General features: G+C 45.0%; 1 protein-coding gene across 1 annotated transcript in view; it reads right to left on the reverse strand.

Annotated features, from left to right (window-relative positions):
• LOC306938742 (CUB and sushi domain-containing protein 3-like) overlaps positions 1-23581 on the reverse strand; it is a 575885-nt gene that overhangs the window by 459909 nt on the left and 92395 nt on the right. Inside the window, exon 2 of the mRNA XM_079523009.1 lies at positions 7276-7498. Within this exon, the coding sequence (XP_079379135.1) occupies positions 7276-7498 (223 nt within the window). The remainder of the gene's footprint in view (positions 1-7275; positions 7499-23581) is intronic.

Consider the following 23581-nt stretch of genomic DNA (forward strand, 5'->3'; position numbering starts at 1 on the left):
AGGGTGTAGAGTGAAGTGCGTGCATTTGTGTGTGTGTGTGTGTGTGTGTGTGTGTGTGTGTGTGTGTGTGTGTGTGTGTGTGTGTGTGTGTGTGTGTGTGTGTGTGTGTGTGTGTGTGTGTGTGTGTGTGTGCGCGCGCGCGCGTGCGTGTGTACACAACAGAGTAGATTAAAATCCATTGTGAATTAAAACAATGATTCCTATATGAGTCAGCATTATTTCCATAGCTGTTTCCTTAGGGGCGCCAGTGGCTCAGCGCTGTTGTTAGTGGCTGTTAGAACAGCCGGATATGGGAACTGCCAAGTGCCGAAGTGTCCTTGAGCAAGACTCGGAACCTCTAATCGCTCCCGATGTGCAGATTGGTGCATTGCATGGCTTCCTCTGCCATCGGTGTATGAATGTGTGTGAATGTAATGCACAATCTATGTAAAGCGCCTTGGATAAAAGCGCTATATATAAATGCAGCATTCACCATTTATTTGACCATAGCAATGCCATGGAAACCGAGATAAGCTCCATGACCATAACCACCCACACTGTCCAGGAATACAATCTGTGCTCTCTCTGTGTGTGTGTGTGTGTGTGTGTGTGTGTGTGTGTGTGTGTGTGTGTGTGTGTGTGTGTGTGTGTGTGAGGTGTGAGAGAGAGAGAGAGAGAGAGAGAGAGAGAGAGAGAGAGAGAGATTGGAGCCTCTTCTCTCAACAGTTGAATTATTTACTGGTGCAACTGTAACTGTACTGTAACTAATTAAAGCCTGCGTCAACTGGGAGAGAGCGAGAGATGGGGCGAGAGAGGCCAGAGAGAGACGACAGCCAATGTGGACTTTCTTATTCAGTCTGGCTGTGTGTGTGCGTGTGTCTGTGTGTGCGTGTGCGTATGCGCACATGCCTGCGTGTGCGCGCATGCCTGTGCCTGCGTGCGTGCGTGTGTGCCTGTGTGTGTACATGTGTCACTGAGAACTCATCGACAGTTACTGAGGCCGAGGGTGAAATAACTGGATCCATTCCAATAATAGATAAGTGCAATTTAATAATTGAGAGCATTCAGCGACCTTGTTTTCTTTTACCGATTTCTCAAGTGCTGTCTCTCCACATTCAATCCCGGATTAAATAATACCTTGACAGTCTCAACTGCTGAATGACAATTTCTTTCCTCTGAGTCTTTTAAACGGAAGTCGATTGTGTTTCTCTACCGGATCAATTGTGCATTGTGGGGGGATACAAATGCAATGATACCTAACATTACCCACAAGCTGAATCATTTACAGTAACATTCAAAATGGTGGTGTCTGAGAAGGACTTACTTAGGTCGTTTAAACAGGTCTTGCATGGTGACTGATCACTTACACAGGTGTTGATGAGTAACGAGAGTAAAGTTACGGAAAAAGTAGCCGTAGCTTTTTTTCCAGTTAAGAGTAATATAACTAATAACAATAACGTTTTTGAGAAATAATACTACAGCTACTTTTCCCCAAAAGTAATTTGTTGCCATTTCCGCACGCCGTGGTGGAACTGTGTGCAGGTCGAGCCATAGCGTGTTACATTTAAACGTGATATGCGCATGTTGGGAGGATTTACAATACAGTTGGTGCTTAGTTCCAGCACACTGTGGCGCTCTCTTGGAAAACATCCCAAAAACACAGGATACGTTGCACTCAGGACAAACTGCCTGGCTGGTCAGTGGACACAGCCCCTACCTAAAAAACAACACAACAAGTTCAGGACTCAAGTCTAACTTTAGCCGCAGTGAATAAAAAGTTACAGTCCTCACCTTATTTGAAAGTCCATAAAGTGAATGAATCTGTTCTGATCTCGGTGCCAAGTTGTCAACAACTTGGCACCCTTGTCGTCGGGGCCCGTATACAGGAGGCGTAAGTACGCGTTCAAACGTGAGGATGGCATAAGAGTGTGGAGTTTTATTAACCGTGTTTGGACGTGTACGGCTCGAAGTGTGTTAAAATGTTTTGTCCAGCTCAACTTTCATTAAAGTGTATGCCTTGTACCTGACAAGACCAGATCAGCAACCTACAAATTGACCAGTCTGAGATAGTATTAATTTAACTCGCATTTAACCAAAGTGACGGAAAAGTAAAAGACCAGAGATAAAGTCATCATTGGAAGGTATAGTCATCATTTACGTAACTGCAATCCGTGGGTAGCTTGTATGGACGATAATTTCACCCACTCATTTTTACACGTGTAAGCTTGTGACTGACAAATAAAGTGAAGTTGAGTTTAAGTTGAGAAAGCAGCATATGTATAAGCCCCTCAGAGTCCTTGTGCAGCAGTTCATGCTGTACAAGGTTGCCAACAAGGGAACAGAGAGCCTGCAATGACTGTTTGAAGTGCTTGCTATTGTGCAGCCAGCACATCTCTGTAGAGTCTGTGAGAGGCATTCTCTTCTGTGACTCAAATCCAATCACCCCCACAGCACAAGACTCTTGAAGGTGTCATTCTAACTGCATGAGCCCTAGCATCCCTAATCTGGGCATGTCGTAAATAGGTGAACTTTTTTTTTTGTGTGAAAACAGCAGAATCTAGGGGGGCAAAAAGGAGGTGACCAAGTATACAGTGGATCCCTGTGGAATCCCGGTCAACAAAGTATATAGGGTGTAATTGTTTTCTTTATCTCTTTAAGTTACTGTAAACTATGTAGTCCTGAAGAAAGCAAGGATGTTACAGAGACACTGGAGATGGAGTCACTTGGAGCGGGGAGGGAGGGAAAAAGAAATCCTGGGAACTGCACTTGTGTCCTATGTATACATAGAAATGCTGTTATTGTACTGCTTTTTCCAAATAAAATAAATATATATAAAAAAAATAATAATAATTACTGTAAACCTGACTGCACTTTCAGAGCATGTTTATTTTAATGACCAATCAATCAATCGGGGCAGTGCTAGTCACATGTTTGTCACTGATCGGGACAGTGCTAGTCACATGTTTGTCACTGATCGGGGCAGTGCTAGTCACATGTTTGTCACTGCTGGAGTGAAGACTTTTAAAGCACTTTCATGAAATGTAATGCAAGTTCATGCAACGGCAGGATGTATCTGAAAACGGTATCATTGTGGCACTCTCAAGCCCCACTATGGGTCTGGGGCATATCCAGACTAAGGGTGCACTGGTTAAAATCCCTGTATGTTCTGCCTGTGGGTTAAGTTATGTACTATTTATTATTTTACATATTTCTTATGATCTTATACTGCCTGTCGTGTTTCTTTCATGTCTTTGTACCTTGTATATGGATCTGAGTCCGCTAATAAAGTTTGAATTGAATTGAATTGATCGTGTTCAACCGTGGATCAATGGAACCGGCGTAGTAGCCTATACTTTAAATTCGTATTTATTGGCATCACATATCAATGTTACATTCTTAGTGTCTTGCCGGTTATTTAGGGGCCCACTGGCAATAAATAGCCTACCGTCGCCATCGGCCCCCATGGTGGGAGAACCGGTGAAATAGAGCCGGGTTCGGAGAACCAGGAGGAAAACCAGTCTTTTTTCGCTGACACGTTCGCATTCACACAAACTGCCTTCCTTTTTAATTACTTTGCACTCTCTCACACATAAACCTTTAATCCTGTTCCCCTCTCCATCTCTCTGTCTTCACTGTTGTTGTTGCCTAATGAAGGCATGCTACTAGAATGATGGAAGAGTTGGCCACAGTGAACGACGAACCAACACCATCACTTACATCATTTATGGGAACCTAATGAGCGTAGATGCACCATTTCAATCTGTGTAATTAAAACATTTAGACCTGATGTCGAAATTAAAAAAAACGTTCGCTCTGAAAGAATATATATTCAAAGATGTGTGCCACATTTTTACGATTTTTCAAAAATAGCAGAACTACAAGCTCGTAGCGCGCCACTCGGTGGCGCGCTATGAGCTTGTAGATCTGCTATTTTTCAATAGCTAAAGTATAACATAATGCTTAGTTAAAACACCAAAAGGGGTTCCCGTCCAGAATGGGTTAAAACATTTTATCAGCTTAATTAGAAAACACTCAAATGGACTCACTTGAGCGGAAACTGGCTAGGCAACTCACACAATTATAATTGTGTAATTATTATTTATATTAATAATAACAATGTTGGGTGCCGATGCACACCAGAGGGGTTAAGGACAGGTGCGTAGGAGGATTCCCTGTATATGTCTCACTCACACACACACACACACACACACACACACACACACACACACACACACACACACACACACACACACACACACACACACACACACACACACACACACACACACACACACACACACACACACACACACACACACACACACACACACGTGATTTCCTGTCATCTCAGATAAGCAGGAAGTCCTAATCATGTAATCAGAGCAGAGAGGGCTCTCCTATCTCCTATCCAGTTCTTCATGGCTCCATCTCTGCACACTAGTCCGGGATCATACACTGTGGGCAGCGGGCCAGGCCTCGTCATCCTATTCGATTACTCACGCTAATTTGTGGGCCGCCATTAAAAGCCAACACACCGAACAGTCGGTTCCACAACCTTTCTCTGCTAATGTGAACAGTCAGAGTGATCGGAGGCTGGGTTAATGACTTGAGAGCCGGAGATGAAAACAAACCCTGTTCTGCCACCATAGTTACTAGGAAGAGCTGCTTCTCTACGGCCATAGTTACTAGGAAGAGCTGCATCTCTACGGCCATAGTTACTAGGAAGAGCTGCTTCTCTACGGCCATAGTTACTAGGAAGAGCTGCTTCTCTACGGCCATAGTTACTAGGAAGAGCTGCTTCTCTACGGCCATAGTTACTAGGAAGAGCTGCTTCTCTACGGCCAAAGCATGTACCAAACGTCATGTCTTTGGATCTTTAACCACAGGAACCCTAGTGCTGCTTTGCTGGGCATGTGGGCATAGAGCCGATTGTGAGAGTTGTATCGAAGAGATTTGGTATAACATGGAAAATAGGAGGGGGCCAAGGAGAGAGCCCTGCGGAACCCCGGTCAACAAAGTATATATAGGTTTTAAGTGCTTAAGCCATTCTGGGCGGGAACCCCTTTTGGTGTTTTAAGCGTTACGTTAAACTTTAGCTATTGGAAAATAGCAGATCTACAAGCTCATAGCGCGCCACTCTGTGGCGCGCTATGAACTTGTAGATCTGCTATTTTTGAAAAATCGTTAAAATGTGCCTCAAATCTTTCAGAAAATTGTCATGATTTAGAAAACTTTTTTTTTTAATTTCGACGTCAGGCCTGAATGGGTTAAGCGGCTATAATATACTTTGTTGCATGACAAAATGTGAACATAGCTTGTAGATCAGCTATTTCCACCTATAATGACATGCCTACAATAGAGACGCCAGGTTGAACGTGGTTAACACCAGACATTTAACCATGGCTTAAATCCTCTATTGTCTATTATTAATAAGTGCTTGTTCTCAGCTACTCTTAGTCAGGCTGTCAAAATGTGCCCTTTTCCCACAGTTGGATCAATGGTGGATCTACAGTATGAGAGTTGCAGCTGAGGTTCTCATGGTGGATCTACAGTATGAGAGTTGCAGCTGAGGTTCTCATGGTGGATCTACAGTATGAGAGTTGCAGCTGAGGTTCTCATGGTGGATCTACAGTATGAGAGTTGCAGCTGAGGTTCTCATGGTGGATCTACAGTATGAGAGTTGCAGCTGAGGTTCTCATGCAAATGAGTATTTTAAAAATGCATCCCCACTGATGTCAGAAATGAGCCTTCTTCTTTTCCCTTCAGGGGTCGCCACAGCGAATCATCTGCCTCCATCTCACCCTCTCGTCTGCCTCCTCTTCTCTCACACCCACTAACTTCATGTCCTCTTTCACTACATCCATAAATCTTCTCTTTGGTCTTCCCACCCGCCTCCTGCCTGGCAGTTCCAACTTCAACATCCTTCTATCGATATACTCACTATCCCTCCTCTGTACTGTACGTGTCCAAACCATCTCAGTCTGGCCTCTCTGGCTTTATCTGTCCCTCTGATGTACTCCTTCCTGATCCTATCCTTGTTACTCCCAGAGAGAACTCAACCTTTTTACGTTATCTGGACTCCAAATATGGGCAAGGTTTCAGCACGGTCAAAGCCCTGTTGAATCTGTGGACGTACTTTTGTGACATAATGGAAGTTTGCATATGAAATTTCCCCCGATTGGTTCAGCGGTCCGGAGACACACAGATGCACAGATGGACCAGGCTGTTAACGTACATAGGCTAATGTCTTTTTGGGATAAGAAGCCATATTATTTTCATCCTCATGTTCATTGGGGACTTTTCGGTTTCCATGGAAACTAACTTAAACCAAGTTTGAAAACATGGCAACAGTTGAAGAAGGCCACCCGGCCGAAACGTCCGTCTGTCTGTGTGTTATGCCTGCTGGGGAAAACTGAAATAAAACAAGAATCCTAACGGATAACGTGAGTGCTGGTATTTATTCCTTCAGTATAGACTTTCCAGAACCGTGCACCCGTTACATCACTACATGGAACTATTCAACTGAGTGCTTGCTCTCATCTTCTTCTTAAAACATGGCAGCACCAGAAGTGCAGAAAATATACATCTTATGTGTTTGCTTAGTCTATTCTACATGTACGCGGCAGTTTGCTCAGTCTACAGTATGTGTACACAGTTGACTGAAGAGCGTAACGTCCCACGCACTGCATACGAGAGTTCTTGTCAAGCTGTTAAAATGCCAAAATGCCAAACGAGGCGCTCGGGTGGCGTGCTGGTAAAGTGCTGCCCACCACTGCAGAATCTGGGGAGTTTGAATCCCACACAGTGCTGACGGCTTTGCCGAGCGAATACAGTTGGTCCGTGTTTGGTGGAGGGAAGCCGGGCAGGGAGGGTGATATGTGTCAGTAGAGAGGAGGAGGAGAAGGTCTGCACACCGTTTTGAATGCTCCCAAAATAATGTATTACCATCAAGCGGTCAAAAACACAACGTTTCGGCCTATGTGGCCGTCGTCACTATGCACACTCCTACGGGCTGGGTTGGCACCTGTCAGCAGGGAGTGTTGGGTGGTTGGAGTATGTCGAAGGCTCTAATCTACGTCGTCCCAGTGGGGCTCCTCACTGGCAGGTGAGCCAGTAGGAGTTGTAAGTGTGTGTGGGGAGGAATTCATTGGCATAACTAAAAAAAGAAAGGCCAGCCAAACTGTCTGCTGCTCTTATAGACTGAACAGAAACTGTTAAAATACGTGGACTGCCCATTCTCTCCACTTCAACAGAAACTCATTAAGCCCCCCCCCCACCACACCACGCCCCTCTTACCTGGTCCTGAAGTTGGCGGGGTGCGGGTGTCCGTCGTACAGGGACAAGAAGTCGTACTCTTCTTCGATGGCGAAGGACAGAAAGAGGAGCTGGATTCGGCTCCCGTCCTCCCCGACGATGATCCAGGTGCAGTTGGCCCCGTTGGGGTAGCCGTACGGAAAGCCTGGCGACTCAATGCTGCCGTTGCGGCCTTTCAGCGTTCCGCCACACGTGTATATAAAACCTGAGAGAGAGAGAGAGAGAGAGAGAGAGAGAGAGAGAGAGAGAGAGAGAGAGAGAAATGGAGGGACAGAAGAGGGCAGAAGGATGGAGAGGAGGGGACGGAATAAAGAGTCAGTCAGAGAGTCAGATCGTTCTCCGTTTAGAGAGGTGGGGGTGGGCGTAAAGGGAACAGAAGTTATAGGGTGCAACAATTAAATGAACTAATCAATCTAATCTAGTATACGAAACAATGGATTCCAATAAAATAAGTGAGTCTGCAAGTTCACAGCACATTGCGATGCAAAGCATTGTGAGCTTGTAGACCATAACATGAGGCTTAAGTGGCTAATCACACCAGGGATTGGTTGTCACTTGTCAGCCATTAGAGTTTGTGTGGTACAGTACAGTACAGTATGTGGTCTAAGCATTCAGCTATCAGGCTGCCCCCTCAGCGCTCATGTGACTAAGAGAGTATATAAAGGCAACCGAAAGACCCTTAAGGGTCCATTTGGTTCCATTTGTACACCCACAGTTACAGACCTACAAAGGTCCATTTGGTTCCATTTGTACACCCACAGTTACAGACCGACAAAGGTCCATTTGGTTCCATTTGTACACCCACAGTTACAGACCGACAAAGGTCCATTTGGTTCCATTTATGGAGTTGCAGTGCAGTGACAGGATTTCACTGATGGCAAACTGATCATTAATGTGGGTGACACTGTGACCACAACAGACAGAGCAAGACTAAGAGAGAGTGTTTAAGCATACATGCATTGCATATACAGCATCATAATAGGGTCTCATCTCCTCTGTGTGTGTGCATGTGTGTGTGTGTGTGTGTGTGTGTGTGTGTGTGTGTGTGTGTGTGTGTGTGTGTGTGCGCGCGTGTGCGTGCAGACGCACATGCTTGTGAGTGCGTGTGTGCGTACATACTGTGCGTACATGCGTGCGACTACTAGTGTGTGAGGCATCATGTTGTGCAAGTGTTTTATCCAGCTGGGCTTAGTTTATGTAAGACCGACACTAATTGGAACCTCTTGTTTGTGTGTGTGTGTGTGCGCATGTGCGCATGTGCGTGTGTGTGTGTGCGTGCGTGCGCGACACACACACACAAGGATACCCAGAGAGACTTACAATAACTGACATTATTAGTCATGCACCAACAGCTATAAGCGTGCGCACAGTCACACTAGCTCCCCACTACTGTATTTGTGCCCAAACCATACATTATTAAAAAGCACCCGCGAATGCAATTTCCATCCCAAGAGTATCACCAGAGACTACTGCCTAATTATAAATGGCATTAAGGGTTGACCATTCACAGCCTGGCGTACTGTAGGTGATGAGCGACGCTATCGTACTGTATATCAAAGCAAATGATCCTGTTCAATTTATTCTACCGTGACAGCTGGTGGGCATAAGCACTATATACAAAACTGGGTCAGCTTTGTAACGCTGCTTCCAGATACTTTGATGCTTATCTATGATTGCATATTAATGAGGCATATACTACAGTATAGCTAGAGCTGCACACCGTTAGAGGAAACCAAACCAAGTTGTGTAGGTCCATCCATCCACACAGCGTTGGAGGAAACCAAACCAAGTCGTGTAGGTCCATCCATCCACACAGCGTTGGAGGAAACCAAACCAAGTTGTGTAGGTCCATCCATCCACACAGCGTTGGAGGAAACCAAACCAAGTCGTGTAGGTCCATCCATCCACACAGCGTTGGAGGAAACCAAACCAAGTCGTGTAGGTCCATCCATCCACACAGCGTTGGAGGAAACCAAACCAAGTCGTGTAGGTCCATCCATCCACACAGCGTTGGAGGAAACCAAACCAAGTCGTGTAGGTCCATCCATCCACACAGCGTTGGAGGAAACCAAACCAAGTCGTGTAGGTCCATCCATCCACACAGCGTTGGAGGAAACCAAACCAAGTTGTGTAGGTCCATCCATCCACACAGCGTTGGAGGAAACCAAACCAAGTCGTGTAGGTCCATCCATCCACACAGCGTTGGAGGAAACCAAACCAAGTCGTGTAGGTCCATCCATCCACACAGCGTTGGAGGAAACCAAACCAAGTTGTGTAGGTCCATCCATCCACACAGCGTTGGAGGAAACCAAACCAAGTCGTGTAGGTCCATCCATCCACACAGCGTTGGAGGAAACCAAACCAAGTCGTGTAGGTCCATCCATCCACACAGCGTTGGAGGAAACCAAACCAAGTCGTGTAGGTCCATCCATCCACACAGCGTTGGAGGAAACCAAACCAAGTCGTGTAGGTCCATCCATCCACACAGCGTTGGAGGAAACCAAACCAAGTCGTGTAGGTCCATCCATCCACACAGCGTTGGAGGAAACCAAACCAAGTTGTGTAGGTCCATCCATCCACACAGCGTTGGAGGAAACCAAACCAAGTCGTGTAGGTCCATCCATCCACACAGCGTTGGAGGAAACCAAACCAAGTTGTGTAGGTCCATCCATCCACACAGCGTTGGAGGAAACCAAACCAAGTCGTGTAGGTCCATCCATCCACACAGCGTTGGAGGAAACCAAACCAAGTCGTGTAGGTCCATCCATCCACACAGCGTTGGAGGAAACCAAACCAAGTCGTGTAGGTCCATCCATCCACACAGCGTTGGAGGAAACCAAACCAAGTCGTGTAGGTCCATCCATCCACACAGCGTTGGAGGAAACCAAACCAAGTCGTGTAGGTCCATCCATCCACACAGCGTTGGAGGAAACCAAACCAAGTCGTGTAGGTCCATCCATCCACACAGCGTTGGAGGAAACCAAACCAAGTCGTGTAGGTCCATCCATCCACACAGCGGTGGAGGAAACCAAACCAAGTGGTGTAGGTCCATCCATCCACACAGCGGTGGAGGAAACCAAACCAAGTGGTGTAGGTCCATCCATCCACACAGCGGTGTAGGTCCATCCATCCACACAGCGGTGATTCTCAAACTTTTTTAATTTCAAGTTTGATGAACGTCAGGCCATGGACCCTCATTTGATGACACCCTCGGACGCCAATGAATCTCCACCATGAAATCCTCCCTCCTTAACTTGAAGATTGTACAAATGAACCACCTGAGGTTTCTTTTGGTGGTGCCGTGGTGAGTCTTAATAATTTCGCTGGGGACCCCTTCGAACCCCCTCAAGTGCCCATGGGCGTTCCCCAGACCCCACGTTGAGAGTGAGGTCTACGTGCTGTGGAGAATATATATAGGGTATTACAGCTTATCGGCTAGCACTGCTTGTTACTTATAATTAACTACATATCCGTCAGTGGACATTGAACACCACATTTGTGAGACATGCTGTACAGTTGCTTGCATTAGAATGAAAAACACAAACACAAACACTGCCATTAAATTCACCACTAACGTCAGGTAACTACTTGAGCTTAAATTCACCACTAACGTCGGGTAACTACTTGAGCTTAAGAATGGGATGCTGTGGACAGGTGATGGAGTGTTTCCAACACCCAACCCTCAGTATGTGGATCAGGAACGTTCTTTTTATTAATTTGATTTAACCTTTATTTAACCAGGCATGTCAGTAAACACTTATATAAACCGTAGATACTTCAAAGCCCGGAGTCCCCCAGGAGGCAATATTAGGCCCCGCTCCTTTTTTCCCCCCTCTACAACAAATCTCTTAGCCAATCTGTGTTGCGTTGCAACTTGCGGATCAGATTTTTTTTCCACTATAATTTGAAATACGGCTTAATACATGTGTATAAGTGGTTCATTCATAAACATATACTTCTTCCCTTCCTATTCATTTTCTGGAGCCCAAAAGTACAGGACTTGTCTTGGCTGGCGTAGCCGTCTGGCACCTAGGCTGCCAACGCCGCCTGACAGCGTGTCGCGGGTTCGACTCCCTATCCCCATGACCTTTGCTGTGTGTCACGCCTCATCTATCTCTCCCCGTTTCCTGTCAGGTTACTGTATCTACCAATAAAGGCAGAAAAAGCCCCGATATATATGATTTTTTTTTTTTTTTTTAAACAAAAACAAAAAAACAATACCCAGTACAGATACTCAAAACATTTACTTCAGGACGGGAACCCCTTTTGGTGTTTTAAGCATTATGTTAAAGCCTACTTTAGCTATTTGAAAAATAGCAGATCTACAAGCTCGTAGCTCGGAGCTTGTAGATCTGTTATTTTTGAAAAATCGTGAAAATGGTGCAAATCTTTGAATATTTTCTTTCAGACGTTTTAAGTTCAAATCTTTGCTTCTGGGGGGGGGGGGGGGGGTCCCTGGAACAACATATTTTCAGATAGGGGTCGGCGGCCAATTACATATATTTTTGGGGGTCCTTGATTGATGTGAGAAATGTTTGAGAACGACTGACATAGAATTAGAAACATAGGTTTTTCAGAAAACTGTCAGGATTTAGAAGGCATTTGTAGAATCGTCCTCAGGTCTAAATGGTACTGTAAAAGTACAGTACTCAAGAAAAGGAACGTCGTTACTGTCTATTCTACCACTGGGTAGGGAATAGAGTGTTAGTCACCATCACGAGGAGAAAACAAAAAGAAGTCACAATCTCCACGAAATCAAGTCTCCAAGAAAAGCACTTGGGTTGCCCATGGATTCCTGCCATACCATAAATACACAGTCTGCTTATATCCCACAACAGCTATAGTGCATCAACCAACCGTCACACTAATGCGACACTGTGAGTGTGACGGTGCACCGCTGTGCATTCTGATTCTACCAGGCTGTTGGTACTGACAATACGACGGGGAGGAAGATGAAGGAACCCGAGCGAGAAAGAGAGAGGGGGGGGGGGGTTGGGGCACGGCGGTATACCCTTCAGAAGCCGCACGCACACACGCACACACACACACAGCAGAGCCGTGTAAAAGAGAGTTAATGATTTCTTTGGGGAAGGATAGAGGATAAATAGAACTACATCTTAATGAGCAAAGCTCTTCATTATGTCTCTGTGTGTGTGTGTGTGGGGGGGAGGGGGAGGGGGAGGGGGGCAGCATGATCTAGGGAAGACAAGGGGGGTTGGAGGGGTTTAACCAAATCAACCGCAATAGGCTTTCATTTTATTTATTTATTTTCCCTGCACAGGAACCAGAGCCCCATGCAGTACACACCCTGGAGAGTGGCGCTCACGCACGCACACGCACGCACGCACGCGCACACACACACACACACACACACACACACACACACACACACACACACACAGAGTTGTATTTGTTGATGTTACTAGTTGCAGCCATATTAGAGAGAATAAAGGAACTGTTCGGGTCTTCTTTAAAATGCTGTACCTCTCAGCGCGGCGAGGTCGGTGCGGGCCGCCATTGTTTAGGGTGCATTTGCAAATTGGCCCCGCATACAAAGTAAACATCAAAGCAAATTGGCATCAAACTGGACTGCTTGTAAATTCAACGCATTGCTGCTTGTTTGCGCAGACAGTGACCTTAGCGAAGCATTCAAAGCACGACGTGGACCCGCTGAGCGAGGAACGGACTGCAGCAGAGAGCACTCCAATGTTTACAGCAGTGGATATAATGATTTCCACTTAACTGAGAGTATATGTTTGTTAGCAAACTAGCATGGTTTTGGTCAGTCCAGGATGAGGGCCAGGTCCAGGATAGTACATACATAGTCAAATCCTGAGCATTAATTAGACCAATGGTTCCCAAACCTTTTCACATCAAGGACCCCCAAATTGACACTAATTAGCCCGCAGACCCCCATTTGAAAAGATATGCCAGGGACCCTCCATAAGAGAAGATTTGTATGGCTCTAGCGGTGATTCTCAACCCTTTTAATTTCAAGGACATGCATTAGGCTACAGTCCCACAATAAGTGGCATTTGCCAAAAATGTATATTATAAAATCAATGTTAATTTAACTGTGAGAGTTAGAGTACAGACCCATAAAGGTCCATTTGGTTCCAAACTATAATTAAGCTGGGGACCCCCTGGAACTCCCTCAAGGACCCCTGAGGGTCCCCGGACCCCACTTTGGGAACCACTGAATTAGGATCCGTGTTAATTTAAAACTCTAAGAGCCAAATTAATACTCCATATTTTACTGTTCCATCTTTTTATTGTTGCTCATTATGGCATCGGCCGATCAACTGTAGCTTATGTGTCTACAACTCTGATCACCTAAAGTTAATGCAACTAAAATAATTGCAAGTTTGACTTACCGTACTTAGCCAACTAGATTAGAATGACAAAGTTGTGTGTCATCGCGTCATGGTATAGCATTGCCATTCTGAAGGTGCACTCATATCAACCGCCCGCATCTCAGTTAAATGCATCATCAAATCCAATCTAAACTAAAAGGACTATACAAACCAAGAACAAATCAAAGCCAGGGTATTAGCATCGAACCCGATCACCAAAACAAACAATAACCTAAATGCAAGAATGGGTAACATTAGAATATCAGCTTTCACATTTCACATTTCAATCAGGATAATGAGCTTATTCAGATTGTTGCAAGGGGGGATATGGAATTCGCATGCATAAACCCATCGGTGAAACATCCGACGATCCCGGCAAATAAATTACACTATAACGCTATTATACAAGGAGACGGCCACTCTCCTGAAACGGACAGAACTCTGGATCGAGATTAATAAAGCAACCGTGATGTCTGTCACATCTAATAAAGAGACAAGCCGTTGCGGCTGGGGACATAAATAACGAGCGTGCTTTTGCCTGTATTTAATAATACATTAATTTTTATGGGGACAGAGCAAATGCTCTCGAAACAATTTACCCCGAATGGGCAACCCAATATTGTCTGCAGGTACTATAGGCTATTATCACGTTTCACGAGCTCGTTCAATTGATGAGCTCATTCTAACTCTCTCTAGATAAGACGGCCGGTGTTCTGCTAAAAGGGCCGGTCTGGGATGAAAAATAGAAATGCAGGTCATTTCTTTTCATCGCTTCTGGCCTCACTGTTAAAATCAGGATCGCGGTCACCGCTCTGCCTTTGATGTCAGCCAGACATTATATCAAACACTCACCCGTGAGTCAGAATGAAAACCATTACCATACCGCCGGGAAAAAGAAGAAGAATATGATTCAAGCTCAGAGAAAGTGGCCTAATTCTGCTGCCATTGACAGCCATGCGATCCTGGAGCCTCTGAACAGCTTTGCTCTTCTGCACGCCTACCTCGTTATTACTGTGATAATAATAAACCATTGTTATTAATCATAATCAACACCTACAGTTAAAGAATTAACCCATTCTGTACGGGAACACCTTTTGGTGTTTTAAGCATTATTTTACACTTTAGCTATTGAAAAATAGCAGATCTACAAGCTCATATAGCTTGTAGGTCTGCTATTTTTTGAAAAATCGTGAAAATGCGGCGCAAATCTTTGAATATATATTCTTTCAGAGTGAACGTTTTTAACTCAAATCTTTGCTTCTGGGGGGGTCCCTGGAACAACATATTTTCAGATGTGGGTCCGCGGCCAAATACAGATAATTCTGGGGGTCCTTGACATGAAAAAGGTTGAGCACCACTAACATATAAACATGGGTTTTTCAGAAAACTTTTAGGATTTAGAAGACATTTAACAGTTTGACGGCCGCTAATTGTTTACTCCAGTGTCCACCCACGTCCACGCCTTCAATGGATCCCCTCTGAGTTTAGAGTAATCAGGATCTTCATCCCCACTGTGTTTGATCTTCATGAGCCTCCTTAACTGCCATGGCAACAAGGGCCACTGGGGAAGCATGTCTGTTGGATGCTTATTAATTTACTTCCATACGTACAAAAAGAACGAAGTGTTCATTAGTGTATGATATGGTGTCATCTGTATGTGTGTGCGTGTTTGTTCCACCCCTCAATTTGGAGCGACCACTCCAGGCCCATCACAGTGACAGGTGTAATGACCAATGGCAGGCTGAGCTGTAATTAAGGTGCAGTAACTGTGGGCCTTCACAACCAATCACAGCCGAGACATGGAGGAATCAGGAGGGACAGGCAGCAGAGCCGAGGCACGCACACACACACACACACACACACACACACACACACACACACACACACACACACACACACACACACACACACAGTTAAATCGGTAAATCAGCGTGTACAAATTTACCCAAAATGGACTCTCACGGGTCCATTTGGTTACATATGTACACTCGAAGAGTTACTAATGGATAAATGAGCACAGAAAGATTTTTTTTTGTGTCTTGCGAGAAAACAGGCGTGCGTCTGCCAGGCTATACTGTATAGCCTGCTTTGTTTCAACAATGCACCGCAACAGCAGAAAACAGCAGGATTGTGCACAGCACAGCAAGAAAACAACCTATCGAACGGCCATCTTGGCCCGGTCCATAAGGGAGGGATCCGTCTTGGTCCCGCCGGAGCTGATATTTTATGATCAAAGTTAAGGGGAGGCTTGAGGAGGAGGGTGGGGGGGGTGGATTTATGCTCCAGGAAGTATAGGGTTCATCTGAGGATAAGGAGTGTTCATAGATCCTTGGCAGTCCTCGCAGCGACGCGAGGGAAAGCAGCAGCGTGTGTTTACGGTGCTGTACAGCCCTCCAACCAGAGGAGTGTTTACGGTGCTGTACAGCCCTCCAACCAGAGGAACATGGAGCACAGGATGAGACGTGCTGCTGCTGCTGACCCACACACACTGTGCAACATCAGCAGTGGTGGGATAATGTTCAGCTAAGTGCAGGAATCTGCTGCTTTCACTCAGGGATTCTGTTTTTTAATGTCCGCCAGGCCAACGGCAGCAGAGGATTACGTGTTTGCGCACGTGTGTGTGTGTGTGTGTGTGTGTGTGTGTGTTTTGCTGATGGTGTCTAATTAAATTAAATTAATAAAAGCACAAACTGTCTAATTCTCCCCCGGTGGGCGTCTATGTTTTGGTCGATGCCCTAATAGCTAAATTTATGCACAGCTTAGTAAGGAGCCTACTGTACATCCACTTGGCCTTAATATTACTGGTAAAATATAGACCTACTTGTGTCTCTCACACACACACACACACACACACGGCACCGGGTCACGGCACCAATGTAACGCCCGGGATTCGAACTCAGGCCTCCCGTGTGAAAGTCCAACATCTTAACCCACTAGACCAAAGGGAGCTATTCTCTACAGATTTCCCCGCTGGGTGAACACTGGGTTACATGACATTCTGATGTCTGTCCATCCGTACGGAGTGGTCTAAGGTTATAGGGTGGGAGACGAGAGAGAGAGAGAGAGAGAGAGAGAGAGAGAGAGAGAGAACAGAGCAGAACAAACAGAGTGGAAAGAGACAGATTTTCTCTCGTTCATCAGAGAATGAAGGGATGATTTAAAACTCATCACTCAGAGAGAGAGAGAGAGAGCGAGCGAGCGAGAGGGAGAGAGAGAGCGAGAGCGAGGGAAAGGGGGAGGGGTCGGGTCCACTGGGTAAAGAAAGAGAGGGAGATGATAGAGATAAGATGGAAGACAGAGGGGGAAAGGCAGACAGAGGGAGGGTGAGATGAGGGGATCGGAGAGAGAGAGACAGAGAAGGACAAACAGAGAAGAGGAGATGGAGGAAAAGAGAGCCTTCTAATTATGCTGATTACCAGACTGAAACTGACAGCCCCCCCCACACACACACACACACACACACACACACACACACACACACACACACACACACACACACACACACACACACACACACACACACACACACACACACACACACACACACACACACACACACACACACACACACACACACACACACACAGGTGTGTGTCAACATTGGGAGACATACGCAATTCCCCTCCCTAACCCTGTCATGACTACTTATTAACCCCATCAATTCACTCTTCCAGCATTGATTTCACACCCATCAACCACGAACACAGTCTCCCTCTTGACCCCATTTCCTTAAGGACACTGGAAAATCCTCTGTGTTCATTTGACTCTGACCATAAGGGTCCATTTAGTCACATGTTGAACACTGTCAGAGTTAAATGAATAGTCAGGATTTTACTGTGTATCAGTCTAGCAGTGCAAGCCTGCAAATCAGGCCTCGTTGACCCCTCTTGATCTCTGCATGCACGCGCACACACACACACACACACACACACACACACACACACACACACACACACACACACACACACACACACACACACACACACACACACACACACACACACACACACACACACACACACACACACACACACACACACACATTTAAGAAACAACCGCTTTTTATGTGCATGCTTATCCCATTACCAACTCATGCTAATTATCATTTGCATGGGCACCACCAATAATAATAATAATAATAATAAAACTTTATTTGTATAGCACCTTTCATGACATGAAATGCAGCTCAAAGTGCTTTACACAAAAAATAAAATAAAAGCAGGGCATAAACAATACAGTGAGGACATGAATAACATTTTTTTTTTAAAAGACAGATAAATCAATTAAAAGCAAGGGTGTAAAAGTGGGTCTTGAGCTGAGCTTTAAAAATGTCTACAGAGGCTGCCTGTCGAAGGTACAGTGGGAGTTTGTTCCACGCCGTCGGCCCGTAGAAGCAAAAAGCTGCTTCCCCGTATTTTTTAGTTGCCATTTTTTTAGGCAAAGCGAGCAGGCCAGCAGTGGAAGACCTTAGGGGGCGGTTTGGGACATATTTCGGCAGGCAGTCATGTAGGTAGGAAGGTGCGAGACCATTGAGAGCTTTATAAACAAGTAAAAGAATTTTAAAATCAATCCTAAAAACAACCGGAAGCCAGTGCAATGAGGCCAAGACTGGAGTAATATGTTCTCTCATCTTAGTTCTAGTTAAGACTCTGGCTGCTGCATTTTGGACAAGTTGTAATCTGTCAGTTGATTTCTTAGGCAATCCAGAAAAAAGTGCATTGCAGTAATCAAGCCGAGAAAAAACAAAGGCGTGGATTAGCGTTTTTGCATCGTCCAGTGACAAATAGGCTCTGATTCGTGCAATATTTCTAAGATGAAAAAAGGCAATCTTGGTAACATGATTAATGTGTGAATTAAAATTCAGTTCAGAATCAATAGTGATCCCCAAGTTCTTTACTGTACTGTTACCTTCTACAGTCAGGTTGCCAAGTCTGCTTTTTATCGATTCTTTCTGCTCACTAGAACCGATTATGAGAACTTCTGTCTTATCCTCATTTAGCTTGAGAAAGTTCTCACTCATCCAGCATTTAATGCTAGACAGACAGGTCAACAGCGGGTCTAAGGCACAGAGATCATCTGGATCTACAGAAAGATAAAGTTGGGTATCATCAGCATAGAAATGAAAATTGACTCCGTGATTGGTAATGAGTTCTCCCAATGGCAGTATGTACAGGGAGAATAACAGAGGACCAAGAATTGAGCCCTGTGGAATACCAGAACTGATGTTGTGTTTGTCTGAGTCAAACTCAGCTAGATTGACAAAATAGCTTCTGTTTGTTAGGTAGGAGGAAAACCAGGACAGGGCCGTGCCAGACAGGCCTACCCAGTGCTCCAGACGCTGTATTAATACACCCTTGCCTGGTAAAGCATATTCCATGTATATCATACAGCCTATACATGTGAATGACTGCTTTTCCGTGGAGAGAGACAATTACATTGTAAAAACTGTGAGCATTAAATTTAAATGGCATGCATGTCATTTACATTGTTTTTCTAACTGTGTGTACTGTGTGTTCCCGCCACCGCCAGACAGCCTGTTTTTGTCCAGGTCTGGTATAATAACACTCAATTATTTTCATTATATTCTTTTATTTACCGTAATTGACTTCCTGTGACTGGGTAGCATTATGGTGTGTTGTGTGACAATTGAAGCAGCGCCCACTGACTCCGTTGTCAACTGTTACCTGTGGTTTGTGCTGATCTCATGACTAGGATTACCTTGTTACTCTCTTTGTTTTTACCTGCTTCAGGCAGGATGATTGTGTATATACAGTAGGGTGTGTATATATACGTCTGTTTGCTTTAGTACAGTATGTATTGACCGTGTCTTCTTATTCCGCCCCAGGCAGCAGGAGGATCGTATATGTCTGGATAGTATACTTTTTTTTTTATAATATTTATTTTATTTGGAAAAAGCAGTACAATAACAGCATTTTTTTTCACCCCTCTTCCCTCCCTCCCCCCTCCAAGTGACTCCATCTCCAGTGTCTCTGTAACATCCTTGCTTTCTTCAGGACTACATATGGCATCAGGTGGATAGTATACTTTTATAAAGTAATTAGTTTGAGGATGTCTATGCCCTGTATCTGTAACCTTTTACACTACAGCTGTGCGGTCTATGGCGCCTGAACTACCTTGTGATCCATCCATCCATCCATCCATCCATCCACCCACAGTTGTTACTTCATTAACATACTCTACCATACAGATTGGTTAAAATAAAGTTTTATTCACACACACAAAAAAGTTATGCATTTCAGCTTTAACCCATTCTGACCTGAGATCAGATTCTAAAAATGTCTTCTACATCCTGACACTTTTCACATCCTGACACTTTTCTGAAAAAGCTATGTTTCTATGTCAGTCGTTCTTCGATTTTTCGAAAATAGCAGACAAGCTCATAGCGCGCCACCGAGTGGCGCGCTACGAGCTTGTAGATCTGCTATTTTTCAATAGCTAAAGCATAACATAATGCTAACACCAAAAGGGGTTCTCGCACAAAATGGGTTAACCACACATACAGTACCTCCATCTGTGCACCGGCTAATATAAAACGAGGGGGTTGTGTGAGGCAGCTCCCAGGTGTGAATGTCTGGGAAGCGAGTGCATGGACCGTGGGTGCCAGAGAGGCCTGCACACCTCAGCACATTTTTCTCCCCGGGGATGAAAAAAGAAGCTTAAAAAATGAAGACGAAAATCCTCTCTGTGAATTGACCAGATTCAAAGTGAACTGAACCCTGACCCGTGACAAATGTCCCTCCCCATCCCCGCTAAATATGATGCCTCATCTAGAACATCGCCCACGCATGACTCGGCACAAAAAAAACAACAGACAAGCTTAAGAAGTGACTTTGTCTCAAGTACTCAGCGAGCTCATTTCTTCTACCGAGACAACCTATTTGAAACGACGACACCCACGTTTAACTTTAAGCCTAATGAATCCTTTGATTCCAAAAACATGGCGTACTTGCAGCTTTGACAGAAGAACTGCTGCACGAAACTCACGACTCAAAACAAAGAAATGATTAGTGCACCCTCACATTTTTTTAGATAAGCCCAGCACGTCTTGTTCTGTTCCATTTCACTTTTATATTATCTATTTGTATTTAGCTCAGTCATAGTTGTTTTTCTGTTTTAAAAGGCGTATAATTTTGTAATGAGACTGCTTACACAAAGTTAAATTTGTGAATATGTGAAAAAAGCACAGTGAAAGAAATAACACTACAATGAAGTAATTATAAACACTCTGAAACCATCGGAATGATCTGTTAATGTGTTGCTTCAAGTGAGCTTGGTTAAGTCTGAACGCAAAGTAAAATCTGTTACTAAGCCTCTAAGCCTTTTTTTTTAGGAAAATGTGATGATGGATATCGCCGGCACCAAATTGTGCTGACTACCAAATGAGGAAACCGTGAAACGACACTGTTCTTCATCTGAATGGGATCCGTTGGTGCTTCCTCAAGGACCCTGGGGTCTCCACGCCCTACTGGCGGAGCCAGATATGTCTCCATATGAGAGGAATTACTGATTCATTACACTCAAGTGTACAGTATGTGTGTGCGCGTGTGTGCGTGCGACGTGTGTGCGTGTGTGTGCGTGCGACGTGTGTGCGTGCGTGCGTGCGTGTGTGCGTTGCGTGTTGTGTGTAATATAACATTAAGTATTAATTCCTTCCTTAGAAGCGTGCTGATATTACACCCGCCTGACTTGGAGAAGAAAAGATAATGCTATAGGAAATATATCCATCTCTCGGCCTCTCTTCTTTTTTCTTCTCGTATTTTTCCCTGTCTTCTCTCGTCTCTCCAAGGACGTCAGTAATACCAGATTTGTAGAAAGGGGCCATTCCATCTGATCTTTCACAATCTCATCTATGCTTAGAGAGTGGGTTCCCTCGACGGGGCTAACTGACCAATCAAATCACAGCCCACAGACAAACCGTCCAATCAGTATTCTGATCACAGCGACGCTTAAGCTCCGGGAGCAAAATGAGACATGTGCGCATGCGTGTGTGTGTGTGTGTGTGTGTGTGTGTGTGTGTGTGTGTGTGTGTGTGTGTGTGTGTGTTAATTTAAATGAGCTGTCCATGTCTATGGAAAATGATTGCATCTGTTAATTCCAGTCAGACAGTTATTGGGAAATAAAAAGACAGAGAGAGAGGGAGGGGAGAGAGAGAGAGAGAGAGAGCGAGAGAGAGAGGGACAGAAGGATGGAGAGAGGGGACGGAATAGATAGAGAACCAAAGTCTGACTTCAATATCGCTAGAAGGCGCTATTCCACGGGTATTTGTATTGTAATTCCCATAGAGGGGGATCTTAGATCGCCTCACATAAGAACTGTGCTTGAAAAATAATCAAATCATCACGGCGGTTTCACTCATATGGATAATGAAGAATCAACTGACTGCGAGGAAACGCTAATGTTATACTGCTGCAGTGCTGCCAAATTAGTTACATTTTCGCTAGAAACGACTGCATCAAATATGAGTGACTGACTGTCGTAAACGATACAGACACAGGTCTCCCCGACAACATCGCAGAGACAGTTTGTTTATTTTTGGACCACAATTCTTATACGATACGATTTTTAAGATGACCCAATTATTATTCTCCATGTTATTCTCCATAGAGAAAATACTTCCTCAAACCAGAGGATGAGCGAGTGACATCAGGAGAAAGGGTCAAAACAAGCAACAAAAAAAAAGTAGAAAAAAAGATAGCGAGAGAAAGAGAGCAGGCGTGAGTGAAATGTGCCTTCGCTTTGTGCTGTCAGATGCGTGTCAGCAAAGAATTAGACTGCACCACGCTACCCCTGACTGACAGTCAGTCAGCGGTCTAGACTATGCCCTGGAGTGGTTAGGGCTAAATAAAGGAGATGTCCAGAGAGAGACGGAGGGAATGCACCAGGCTGAAAATCAACACTGTCAGTCAGATGTTGTGGTGGCGTGGGTGGGAATAGAGATACACAGATGAGGCAGGGGAGAGGGGGAGAAAGATAGAGAGATGAGGCAGGGGAGAGGGGGAGAAAGATAGAGAGGATTCAGGGCATGTTGATGGGGTGGAAAGCAAGGCTCCAAAGAGGAGATTACGGTTGGTATGGAGCGTTGCTAAAGCACTGACTGATGCCCTGCCAACGTAAGACAGTGCCGGTACAGGTTATGCTACAGGTGTTGCTGCATGCTGTCAGACATGATATTTCATCTGTATGCGGTTCACAGCGGCGGGCCACGCCTGTGATTAACCAGAGACAATGGAACATTTGAATACCAGCATAAACAGCAAGGTCACCCGGTTCCATTAGCCTAGTGTGAGACTATAGGGGCTTTCTCTGGAAAATGCAGCCCTTCACCTTAATACCTCCAGAGGGAAAAAAAGAAAAGAATACGGAACTCCCCGCGGGACGGACGAATTGTCGGTGCAGCCACATATCTGGCTCCGCCGGGCCTCACCCTAACCCTAACCTCCCACGGGGCAGCACACCTAAACCTAACCTTAACCCATGTCTAACCAATGACTAGTCTAAACTAAGCTCCGCCCCCGGTACGGTTCCGTTCCGCCCCCAGTGTTGCCCAGCCCTAAGTGTACTCTGCAAAATCCTCAGTGTTAATTTATTTATCCACGTGTAACTCTGAGAGTGTACGAATGTAACATTGCATATGCACACTCTCAGAATGAAATGTACACTAGTGATTTTACTGTATGGGTGCAGCTTGAGCACAGTCTTGGTGAGTGTAAATTGTCTTGATTATTACAGTATGTATAGTGCAGTAGTACTGATGGTTGTTGAGCTGTCCGGATGTGGTGTTGTTTTGGTTTAATTCAATCAAACTTCTATGTAAGTATGTGATAACTAGCTCAGTGGCCTTGTGGTTAGAGTGTCCGCCCTGATACTTGGAGGTCGGGGTTCAATCCCCAACCGGGTCATACCAAAGACTCTAA

Source organism: Electrona antarctica, assembly GCF_951216825.1.
Source record: "Electrona antarctica genome assembly, chromosome: 15".
In the NCBI taxonomy this organism is placed as follows: domain Eukaryota; kingdom Metazoa; phylum Chordata; class Actinopteri; order Myctophiformes; family Myctophidae; genus Electrona; species Electrona antarctica.